General features: G+C 42.0%; 1 protein-coding gene across 5 annotated transcripts in view; it reads right to left on the bottom strand.

Moving 5' to 3' along the window:
* top3b (DNA topoisomerase III beta) overlaps positions 1-12,842 on the bottom strand; it is a 136,938-nt gene that overhangs the window by 51,567 nt on the left and 72,529 nt on the right. For all 5 annotated transcript variants that reach the window (XM_061277746.1, XM_061277750.1, XM_061277748.1 and 2 more), the window contains 3 exons: positions 10,001-10,147; positions 9,706-9,879; positions 8,423-8,551 (listed from right to left, as the gene is read on the bottom strand). In XM_061277746.1, coding sequence (XP_061133730.1) covers positions 8,423-8,551; positions 9,706-9,879; positions 10,001-10,147 — 450 coding nt within the window. The remainder of the gene's footprint in view (positions 1-8,422; positions 8,552-9,705; positions 9,880-10,000; positions 10,148-12,842) is intronic.

Genomic DNA, 12,842 nt, shown 5'->3' with positions numbered 1-12,842 from the left:
ATTTTATTTTCCATGAGTAGTGGTTTGAGTAATGCTTTGAGTTTATTTTTCTTGTCTTCTGTTGGGTCTTTTTTTATTACTTCATAGGTATCGTCCTGTAGTAACTGTTGCATTGATTCTTTGTAGGTGTCCGTGTCCATAATCACTGTTGTTCTGCCTTTGTCTGCCGGGAGGATTGTAATGTCTTTATTTTTTGCTAGTGTGACCATTGCGTTTGCTTCCTGTTTTGTAATATTACTGGGTGGTGATTTAGCCGTTTTTAATATCCCTGCAACTTCATTGCGTAGTGCTGCTTTTTGACCTGGGTTATGTATTTTTTCGCATGCTAACTCCGTGGCTAAAATGAAATCATCGTGGGGTATGTTTTTGGGTGTGATCGCGTAGTTGAGTCCTTTTGCTAATATGCTGCGTTCTGCCTAGGTGAGTTTATGGCGTGACATGTTGTGAATCCATTTTTCGTTGATGTGTGTGTGCTCCGGTTGTGCCTTCTTTTGTGCAATGAGTCTGTCCAATTTCCCGATGTATCGTTTTTTTGTGGCGACAAATTCCTGTTCGTGTATATTATCGAAATGTTCGTGTAGTGTTGTTTCCGTGTCATTGTCCAGGACATACCGGTGTTTGAATTGTTCCGTCCGTCGCTGTAGTTCATCGTTGATATTGTTGAGTTTGTTGTTTGTGCAGCGTATCCTTTCTTTGGCCAGAGCCATCCGCACTCTCCTTATAATCTTTTCCGCATTCCTGGTCGAGATTGGGTTCTTGATTGTTAGGCTGGCCGGCGTTACTTCTTCATCCCGGCAGCGTAGATTGAACCTCAGGTGGTTCCTGTAGCGAGCTCGTTTTTTCGTTAGTTTTTCAAGGAGGCGAAACTCTTTGACGCAGTTCTCTCCATAAGTTCTTCGCAGAGGGCGTGACTCACCTGTCAAATCTGACAGGTGAGCCACGCCTTCATCCATCAGCTGATAAAGACGCGTCACAACCACATCAGTGACACTCTGATGAAGGCGGAAGAATCCGCCGAAACATGTCAGGTAAATAAACCTAAAACAAATTGTTTGATATAGAAGAACCAGAGAATTAATTGAAAAAGAAAAAACAAGATGAACCTAGTACAACATTCATTCCTTTTAGTTAACTGTAGGTTTGGTTCATAGATTGTTGTTGATCAGAACTGTTTTTCTTTCTTAAGTGTTATATACAGTTTGAAGTAGTTGCGTACAAGTTATACTATATTTCCTCAATGTTTGTTTCAGGAACTGCATACCAGTTCCCTTACATTTACTTAACATTTGTTTTAGTGTTTAGGACAAGTTACTTATTGTTATTGTGTGTTAATTTACTAAGTAGAGAAAGTCTAGCCAAGGTTTAGTTGCATTGTTCCACAGGAAAGCGGCAATTCAAGTTATCTGATCACACTCGAGGACGAGTCAGCCAACCATGAGAGAAGAACAGCTGGTTGAGGAAGGAGAACAGATTCTGCGGGGGTCATGGGCCGACAATGAAGTGCTAATTCACACCACACTACATTCCTTAGCTAATCAGCGTTGCTACAGACACAATCTTCCCTCCCTTTGGTGTAGCAACGCCTCTGTAACCAGGGCAACCAAAACTGTGATGAGAGGAGCAGAAGAAACATCTCAAATGACTAATGCAAACGTTGCAGAAAAGGTGCTGTTTTTCGCTGTTTTTCCGGACGTGCTGCTGTCCTTTCAGTGGCGGATCCAGATAGGGATTTGCTCAGCAAACTACTGCGGATACGGAAGCAAAGACCGAGGTCCAGATCACCCCAACGTTCTGGCTGAAGGTCCCAAGAAGGAGGGGGACGGAACCTGCGTGGTCTGGACCCTATAAATTGGTGGACCGCATCTTACATACCAGAGGAGATACGTGGTATCATCTGTCCCAGCGCGCCCAGTGAAGCCCACCCTGAGCCACTGAAGACAACGACCACGCAGCAGATATTTCCAAGTTCTTCCCGGACGGAGCAGAGCTGCGAAGGGGGTGAGAATCGTGCTCACCCTCCACCAGTGGGCGTGCCAAGCCCCCAACGGCTGAACAATCACGAGCAATTTTTATCTTGAACTGTTGTTATTGATAACATTCTGGTCGCCTAAGGCAGAGGGACCGTGTAACTCTTTTCCTGCATTTAATCTGGCCGCAGATTAAGTTACACACATACTTTAGACTGGAGTATTGAGGGAAAACCTTCACTGGAAGTTATTGCTTTCATTGTATTTTCTTACTTATGTTTGACTGATCGGGGTTGACATAATCATATGATAAAACAGGAGGGATATGTTAGGGTTTGCAGAATATCTTCATCGTATGATTATGTTGGAATGTAACCTGTAATAATTTAACTAGTTTGTCCTGTCTAGACAAAAGTAGTTGACCAAAGTGCTAAGATCTTTTCAACTGATTGACTAGATGCAGAGGAAGCAATCAAAGTTGCTTTGTTTACAGAAAGTTGTAAAAGGCCCCCTGCTATGCTTTGATCAGCAGGGGAGCGGCTTCACCCTATCCTGTGTGTTCCCACACCCCCACTTTCAACCCCACTCTGTTTCTCTCAATAAATATGCACCTGATGAGGCCTGAGTCAGACCTCCATTCGACCATCGCTGTAAGCACAGCTATGAATGGACTCTCCACTTGCAGGTGTCTAAAATGACTTGCTTGTCTGTGTGATTCTTGCAAAATAAGTTAGAGTGAGCACCACCCTAACAAATTGTATTATTGAACTTTTTTTTGTGTCATATTGCATGTAATGACTGCGTTTCCCCAGTAGATGGGGAACCGCTCGCCTGCGCATTTACTACCGGAACCCGTGTCAGAAAGCTCGGTGCACACTCACAAGTGCGTGTACGTACTCAATAGTACGGACATGGCGCACTCGCGCTCTATTTGTATCAGTCCCGAATTTAGAGCGTGGGCTGTGACGACAGCATTCTTTTAATTCCCGCGCTGAGCTTTCAGATACAGTTTTACGCTAAAGCCACCCACAAACCTTCCCCCGGAATCCTTCTATTAAAATGAGTCGCCCAAGAAAAAGCAAGGTGGACACAGTGCCGAGTGTTTAAAAAAGAGTGGCCAATTTGGCTCGACGTACGCGACGTGACGTTCAGCCACATGAACGTCAACATTAACCTGTCACAGATCGAGGTAAACGGACCAACACTTCGGATCTCTCCTAAGAATTGAGGAACAAATTTTACTCCAGACTATGACGCACTAGCAAAAAAGGGAGACCAACAACACTGTTCCCACTGAAAATGAAGGGGAGGCTCTCGAGTTTGTTGTAAAAAAATGCATTTTGAATATGATTTGTACACATAGCAGGGACCAGCGACCATTCTCATTTTCAAACAATGCAGGATGCTCAAGGACATTGATGCACCACCTGTTTGCGACTAATCTTAACCTGTAAAGTTCTTAAGGCTTACTTTAAGGAAGTGTTTCCCGTTTCCTCACCTCTGTTACCAGGTGTTTGTGAGTTAAAACTCTGCTCTGATTTTCAGATACCCAGTGGCGTAGCCAGGAATTTTTCCAGTAGGAGCGCCCACAGGAAAAAAAAAATTAAACATCACCCACGTCGTTCGCTGATCGCTAAAACAACATCCAGGTCCGGGAGGCAAACGGGGAATGGATAACATCGCGCACATAGAATAGCGCAAGCACATTCGCGCAAGACTGAAAGAAAAAAACGGCATGAAAATGAAGAATCGAAAAAGCTTGATTTTTTTTCAACCGGTGCAGGGAGTCTTAACTCGCCCCGGCTTGGCTATGCCAGTGCAGATACCCCTCACCGTGTTGCCGTTTTGATTACTTTATTTGGATGTATGCTTTCACCGATTCTTCAAGATGATATATTTGGTCAGAATGTTTGCCGTTTGATGTGATCTCACATAAACATAGGATAAACATCTTTCATTAATCTGACCTGCAGGCACTGAAGTGATGGAGACTGTTATTCATAATAACAGTGTCGTATTTTATGAGAATCACTGATAGTTTTTTGGTGATTACTTTTTTTTTTTTTAATGGTGTTAATAAATGCATTTGTTTTCAAAAAACTTGTTTGGAATATCCATGCTTTACTACCTACCAAAATCTTTTATGCAATGACCTTTACAGGTCGCTTATATTACTTCACACAAACACTACGTCCATCTGCTCCTGGTTCGGCCCTCCGGTCCAAATTTAGAACCCAGTTCGGCCCGCGAGTCAAAAAGTTTGCCCACCCCTGCCCTAATCCCATAACTTTCCAATTTTTGAAGCAAAATGTCATGATTAATTGTATCAAAGGCCTTTTTAAGGTCAATAAAAACTCCTACGGCAAACTTCTTGTCGTCAATGCTTGTTGACAGTTCTTTCACAAGGTCAATTAAAGCTAAAGATGCAGATCGCTTTGGCCTAAAACTTTATTGACTATCAGTTAATATCTCACACTTAGCAATAAAACTGTCCAATCTAACAGCAAATACCTTCTCGAAGATTTTGAAAAATTGGGGAAGCAATGAGACGGCGGAGTTGGTATAAAGATTCTTCTCACCGGCCTTATAGATGGGAACAACTTTGGCTATTTTCATTTTTGTGGGAAAGAAGCCCAGTTTCAGCGAGAGGTTGCAGATATGTGCTATGGGATCTGCTATAGCTACTATTACATATTTAATTAGGTATAGATCAATATCCTCACAGTCCCTTGATGTTTTGTTCTTAAATTGTTTAACTATATCAATTATTTCAGTTGTATCTGTATCTCTCAGAAAGATGGTAGCCGGGTTTCGTTACCCAAAGAATTGTGATACACCTCCCCTTTGTGGAGGGATTATCTCATCTGCCAGTTTAGGCCCTACATTCACAAAGAATTTGTTGAATCTTGCCACCACTTCATCACTATTATTAATTATCTTACCATTTTCAAAGAATTCATTTGCAAATCCGGGACTTATTCTTTTTAAGTTAAAAGTTAAAGTTAAAGTCCCAATGATCGTCACACACACATCTGGGTGTGGTGAAATTTGTCCTCTGCATTTAACCCATCCCCATGTGATTTTAATCCATCCCCTGGGGGAGAGGGGAGCAGTGAGCAGCAGCGATGCCGCGCTCGGGAATCAGTTGGTGATCTAACCCCCCCCAATTCCAACCCTTAATGCTGAGTGCCAAGCAGGGAGGCTTCTTCTTATAATTGAGTTTAAAATATTCCATGTGCTCTTCACATTATTTGTATTTGTTTCCAACAGTTTACTATAATAATCTTTCTTACATTTTCTAAGAATTTCTGTTAGTTTATTATTATATCTTTTATATTTAGTTTCTTTCTCCTCAGTTCTGTGTTTAATAATTCTCTTTATATAATTCATTCTTTTTTTTTGCAGGCATTCAACAGACCCCCAGTGAACCACGGTTTATCTGGTCGTTTTGAAGTTTTCTTTGGTCGCTGAATTGGACAGTTTTTATGATATAGAGTCAAAAAAGTACTTAGAAATAAATTATAGGCTGCATCAACATCCTCTTTTTCATAAACATTCCTCCAGTCTTGAGCTATCAGATCATTTCTAAATGTGTTCAGAGTGCCCTTTGTTCTTAATCTCCTTTGTATGTTTACTTTGCTATTGTCCAAGTTCTTATGTTTACATTCATGGATAACAAACACCGGCAGATGGTCAGTGATATCGTTTATTAATAATCCACTTTCTAAATTACTTGTCATATTATTAGTAAGAATATTGTTTATTACTGATGCCGAGTGGGTGGTAATTCTGCTTGGTTTGGTTATGATAGGATATAATCCTTTACTATACATTGCATCTATAAAATCGCAGGTGTTTTATTTGGATTTAAGAAGTCTATATTATAGTCCCCACATAAAAAGGCTACCTTCTGCTCGGTGTTTGAAACCATGGCCTCAAATACTTCTTTGAAATTTTCAATACTAGAGTTGGGTGTTCTATAAACACAGCTAACAATGACATTCTTCATTTTACCCATATCCATTTCAACAGTAATACATTCACGTAAGTCATCAGTAACAGTTGTCATGCTTTCTACAATCCTATACTTTAACCCAATATACAGTGCAACTCCTCCACCCTTTTTATTTGTCCTATTCACAAAGTTGAAATTATATCCTTCTAATTCAAAATCGGTCCCTTTGTCGTGCCTTTGTCGCGGCTAAGCCAACTCTCAGAAATGGCAATTATGTTGAATTGCATGGTGTAATGCTGTAAATAGTTCTTAATCTTATCAAAGTTTGCGTATAAACGCCTACTGTTGAAGTGTAATATTGATATATCTTGCTCTAAGTTGAATTTCTCCTTGAATTGATTTTCAGTGTAATAACAGTTGCTAGTTAGTCAAAGAAATTGCTTTCCGGGTCTATATCTATATCCTGTATCTGCATGGTAATTGTTTACGCTATATGCAAACAGTCGTCTTCCCATCCACCCACATCCAGATTTGAGCACACCCACAGCTCCACGTCCACACACACACGCACACGCATACACACATCACTTGTAATGGCAGCCAAATAGTTGAGACAATTTAACCAATATAAGGCCAGCAAAAAAGTTGCGTAATGGTGGTATAAAAATTCTGCAGGTGTATTTATGAAAAACAAGTCCAGTTTTAGTTCATGGGGGATATTGAAAGACAGTGTGATTGTGATAGAGTCAGTCGGCGTTCCAAGCGAAAAAAGACAAATTACCAGTAATCCGGCAAGACACCTACTCACCACTACCTAGGCGTGCTCTTCAAGTGCAAAAAAAGCATCCACAATATGAAAAAAAAGAGTACTTCCAAGATGAGTCCAGCGACAATAGGATTGAACTTTCTCCAGTAATTCCAAAAAACATTTGGCGGAAGGATACCGAACAGTTACAAAAATAATAAATCTGGGCAGCAAGAGGATGTTCTATTCGGCTGTGTAGTTTCATATTTCTCCAGGTCTTTGAGGTCCTGGATAAGCAGGACCCTCGCCTCCTCACCAAGTGAACCATTTGTGCGAATCTAGATTTTACAGTCTCTTGTCCATGTTGAATAGATTTTCTTTTGTCTCTTCAGGACACTCGCACGTTTGGCTATCTCAATGTTCCTTTTCGTAAGATGTTCGTTCACATACACCTGTGTGTTCTTCAATTTCTTTCCTTGTTTCAATAGCTCCGTTTTGTGTCTTCTGTTTACAAATCTCAGAATGATGGTTCGCTCTGATTGTGCATTTCTTTTGGGAAGAGTATGGCAGGCAGCGATACTCTCCTTATGAATGGTGATGTAATTTCTGTTAAAGATCTGAATCGCCTGTTCCTCCAGCGACTGCTTTTCTCCCTCAGTCAAGTCCTCCGTTGTTCTCTCCTCGGGTGACGGAGTATGTGCGGTGTGTTGTTTTCAGACCGCTGATGATCACGTACTCTTTCCGTGTATATTGCTCCAACTCGTCAACTCTCTTTTCCAACTCTGCAATTTTCTTGTCCTTCAGCGCGACTAGTTAGTTTAGTTTCCTCACATCTTCAACCAGACCACTTATTTTTCCTACATTTTCCACCATTCCGTCCATTTTCTTTACCAGGTCTTTCAAGGCCACCTTAATCTTGATTTTATCGTCGTCATCATCGTCACTACCTTGGGACGCGCGCCTCCTCCTTTAAATAGCTTGCTTGGGGTGACCTTTCACGCATCCGTAATTACTGTTTGTTGTTTCATGTTGTATGTCTTGGATATTGGGTGAATAAACTCAAACTCCTTCGCTGCCGGTCCGCCGTCTTTCAATCAAGTCACTCCGGCGAGAATCGCTTGGAGCTCAAGGTTTTGTTGATTCCTCGATCGAAGAACACAAGCGAGCTGGACGCCTACAGCAGGGGCCCACACTGCGTCCTGATTCTGCTTACAAATTTGCTGATTTGAAGGCAAACGGGCGACGAGAGACAACTAGCACGCCATGCCGAGCGAAACTCAACCAACCTTCTAAAAGTCCTGTGAAGCTAAAAGTGGTAATGGTACAGATTGAAATAATGTCAAATGTATACAGGTTTTTCTTTTTCCTACTCATTTTGACCTTTGCTACTTGTGTAATTTTTTATTTGTTTTAAATCTAATTTTGTTTGTGGTCTTCGGAAAGAAGGCTCTCCATCAAGGACTTCCCCGAGCGTGTGTCGCCAAGCTTACTTATTCACTAACTACAGATGGTGTTTCGTGAATTGTTTTATTATTATTATTTTTTTTTTTTTGCTGTTGTGTTTGGGTAATTGAGAGGTCTATGTGTTGTTTTGGTGTGGTTGTCTTTGGACATCATTGAAATTGGTATTTCAGCTCTGTGGAGTAATACTGATAAATGTTGCTGCACGCTTACAAATTTATTTGAATCTTCTGTCAATAAAAACATGTTTAAAAAAGAAAAAGAGAATGCTTGACATAATCTGAGGCCGTATACCTATTTTGTAATACCCATGTACTAGAACAATGCCCAAGTTCGTAGGCTTCAACTTGCGTCCATTCTCTACCGTCACATAGTTCCTTTGACAGATGTTGTTTAAGTGGACAGGGATGCTGGCATCAGTACCTGCAAATGCAAAATAGCAGAGTCACACATTGTTCAATTACAATGCTTGGAATTTAGTGACATTCTCACAAAGTAACAGAGATGAATGGACTTGAGCTACAAAGATTAAAAGTGTATTATTTTCTAAATACAAGTTATTGTTAGGCCACCTATAGTAGAATTTCACATTGGATCGTGGCCAACGTTAGAATCTGGGTCAGTTATTGCACACGTTAAATAGTCCTCGAGGCAAACGCTGGCAGTTCAGGTAACGTCACACCATCTCATCTGAGAAAAAAATTTTTTCCGGTAACTGGAGAAGCTTGATGGGAGACTGGCTGAAACCAAAAGAGTTCAGTTCATAACAAACCAGAGGGAGACTTTATGACTTGACAAAATAGACTTATTTGTGGTATTATCACTCAAAGCTAACTGTTGAATCAACCTCCTGGTCGTCTTACTAGCACAAAAAATATCAGGAAGAGATTGTTATAATGGCGGCACAGCGGTACTCTGGTTAACTCATCTGCCTCACAGTTCAGAGGGTGCGATTTTGATTTCGATTCCTCCTCCGGCCCTCCCTGTGTGGAGTTTGCATGTTCTCCCGGGCACTCTGGTTTCCTCCCACTTTCCAAAAACATGCATAGTAGGCCGATTGAGCACTCCAAATTGCTTGTAGGTGTGAGTGCGAGTGTGGATGGTTGTTCGTCTCTGTGTGCCCTGCCATTGGCTGGCAACTAGTTCAGAGTGTACCCCAGACTGCCCAAAGACTGCTGGGATAGGCTCCAGAACGCCGTGACCTTCATGATAAGCAGTACGGAAGGGACAAAGCGTGGGACAGCTGAGGGATGGATGGATGGATGGATGGATGGATGGATGGATGGATGGATGGATGGATGGATGGATGGATGGATGGATGGATGGATGGATGGATGAACATTGTGATAAAGCTTCAAGTTATGAGTCATTGTCAACCGGTGTAAATATTAAAAGGATAAAATATAGTCTATCAAGGAGTACCATAATTCTATTCCAGGGTTAATATTATACGGTTTATTGCCACCACATTCTGTCATTAGCTACATGAACAAAAGTCAACAAAGCTGTTGTTACTTTTTTTCAGAGCCACATCACACAAATGAATAAAAACATTTTGGAGCAGTGATGAGAATTACCAATGCCGTGTTTCTCCATAAGAGTGATGAGTTCAGCCTCGGTCAAGTAGTCTGGTGGACTAGTCTGTTTTTCTATCAACTTGATCTCATCTACTGTGAAAATGTCTCCACTTTCACAGACAGGCAGGGCTTCTTCAAGAGGAATACCCTGCCATGGCATCAAAGCAGTAAAACCTGTAAATAAAACAACTTTTTGTGTTAAATTCTTCAACAAAATAAACCTAAATGTCAATTGTTTCAGGCAATGGTGAAGCTGTCATTGGTGAAAACAATTGTCTCTATTAAAAGTATTTACCTGATGAGATTAGGGTTTTTCCGCTACATGTGAAAGCTTCTGTTCCAATGGTGAAAACAATGGTTGTCTGCAGATACTTGCAGTCCTGACTGACTGTGGCAATGAAGTGCCTTGTAATGTATTCATAAAGGCGCCAGCCGTCACTTCCTTTGGAGAGAAAGAATAGCAGAGCTGTTTATTAGTGTGAAACAGTTGAAAGCTGAACTTGGGGGCCACAGCCCTTAGTTGCTTCGTCCTGCGCATATGAAACCCTCAACACCTGATCTGCGCAGTACAAGCTACTCTTTACAAATCCAGACTCAAACCCTACTTACTGATAAAAGCTTACTCTGTTTAACCTTGTGTATTTATTGTATTTTATTTTTGCTCACTTTATCTTCTTGCTGATTTTAATTGACATTAATTACAGGCAGTTATTGTACTGCATTACTGTTTTATACTTTGTACAGTGTCCTTGAGTTACCTAGAAATGCTCCTATAAATAACAGTTGTTAAAAGCACATATTTGTCCTAAAATACGTTAATATTCTGTTTTGTGAGGACTTGTGTGTGCAGACTAAGACCTTCTGCACGTACAACAACAAACCTTGGTTTACACCAGTGCTTCTCAATTATTTTCTGTTACGCCCCCCCCTAGCAAGAAGAAAACTATTCGCGCCCCCCCTCCCCACCGTGACTATCCTAACTTGTCTTGTAAGTCGTAAAATGTTGCACTGTCACAAACGTGACAGAAGTAACAATGAGAGCGCCACTGCCCCCTGCTGTAGTAAACGCGCAATTACACTTTATTCTAGTACTGCCAAAAAAAAAGCCTGTTCCCCAGGGTCACACGCGCCCCCCCAGGAATAGCACCGCGCCCCCCAAGGGGGGCGCGCCCCACTATTTGAGAAGCACTGGTTTACACCAAACCTCAGGATGCTGCGCAAAGCTAAGGAGGAGGCCTACAGGAGTGGGGACCAGGACCTGTTAAGGTAGACCAGGAACACACTGAACCGAGAGATCAGGAAAGCCAAAAGGTGTTATGGGGAGAGCCTGGGGAGACACCTCGCTGCCAATCCTGATCCCTCGACAGCGTGGAAAGGCCTGCAGAGCATCACGGGCTTCAAGGAACCAACCCCCCGTCCTGTAGCGAACCCAAGGCTTGCAAACCAGCTAAACAGGTTTTACTGCAGGTTTGAATGGTCCACCCACACAACAGGACCTCTTGCAGTACAATCAACATACACAAATCCACTCACAACCCCTCCGTCCACACCTCCATCATCGTTATCACCTACTCTCTCTCTTTCAGAAGCTGCGCCTGCACTCCAGATCCGCAAGGAGGTGTGTCAGATGTTACGGAGACAAAAGGTCAGGCCAAATTGCTCAGTGCAAAAATAACCCACACCATTGCAGAATAGCTGATACTACCTGCAGCCGTCGATATGGTCTCCGTCATGTTGCCTCATTTTGATTAAAAAAACAGCACAAATTGTTTATTCATTTTTGTTTTGTAGGTTAAAGTGTTTTATATATTGTGCTCCTGAGTTAATGTTGCTGATTAATTTGAGTTGAATAATATTTATTGCCGTTATTTAATTTAATATTATGCATGTTAATTATTTTATTGTATTTTTTTCAGCATAAAATTGCAGTTGGTCAAGAATGTTTATAGTTTGAATAATGATAATTTCTTTTTTAATTTCAGGCAAAGTGATGCACTTTGAATCCGATCTGTTACAGACTAAAAAACAATTTTATTAAAGTTATTCTTTATTGTAAGTTAATCTCTCTTTTTTATTTATTTTTTGTTTTCTTTAATGTTAATAACATGGGGGGGCGAAAATGTTTTCTTCTCCCAATCACAGTAAATGATTGAGAAGCACTGCTCTATACCAATGAATGCTCCTCAGGCGACTCTTCTGTGAAGCTCCTGAAGTATGCGGATGACACCACTCTCATCGGACTGATCCGGGAGGGTGACGAGACTGCGTACAGACAGGAGGTGGAGCGGCTGGTCCACTGGTGCAGCCAAAACCACACCTGGAGCTGAACCCGCTCAAGACCGTGGAGATGACAGTGGACTTCAGGATAGACCCTTCACCACTTCCACTTCTCACTAACCTCACTAATGCTATTCCCTCCACAGACACCTTCAAGTTCCTGGGATCCATAATCTCTCGGGACCTGAAATGGACCAGCCACATAGACTCTGCCCGGAAGAAGGCCCAGCAGAGGCTGTACTTTCTGAGACAGCTCAGGAAGTTCAACCTGCCACAAGAGCTGCTGAAGACCTTCTATACTGCCTTCATCCAGTCTATCCTCTGCATGTCCATCACTGTCTGGTTTGGATCGGCCACCAAACAAGACAAGCATAGACCGCAACGGACAATCAGGACTGCAGAAAAGATAATCGGGACCAACCTCCCATCAATCCAAGACTTGTACTATCTGTCCAGGACCAGGAAACGTGCCAGTAACATCTCTACAGACCCTTCTCACCCAGGTCTGTTCAAACTACTGCCCTCCGGATGGCGTTACAGAGCGCTGTACGCCAAAACCAGCAGACATAGCTTCTTCCCCCAGGCTGTCGCTTTGATGAGTCTTACACCACTCATAGAGTCTCAGAGTCATTGCTGTGCAACAACTTCCTGCTCTCGACGCTTTCTTTGAATTGTCTATATCACGTGTACTATGTGTCCTCTCTGCATCCATTGCAGCCTGGTCATCCTGGAAGAGGGATCCTCTCATCTGAGGTCTCTTCTCAAGGTGTCTCATTTCCCCGAGGAGGAGTTTTGAGTTTTTCCTTGCTCTCCTCGGAGTTTAAGATCAGGGGATGTTTGAGAACAATTGTCAATTTTCC

The sequence above is a fragment of the Syngnathus typhle genome, linkage group LG5 (genome assembly GCF_033458585.1).
Source record: "Syngnathus typhle isolate RoL2023-S1 ecotype Sweden linkage group LG5, RoL_Styp_1.0, whole genome shotgun sequence".
Classification (NCBI taxonomy): domain Eukaryota; kingdom Metazoa; phylum Chordata; class Actinopteri; order Syngnathiformes; family Syngnathidae; genus Syngnathus; species Syngnathus typhle.
Note: the sequence above shows the minus strand (reverse complement) of the source record. Positions and strands in the feature narration are given on the sequence as shown.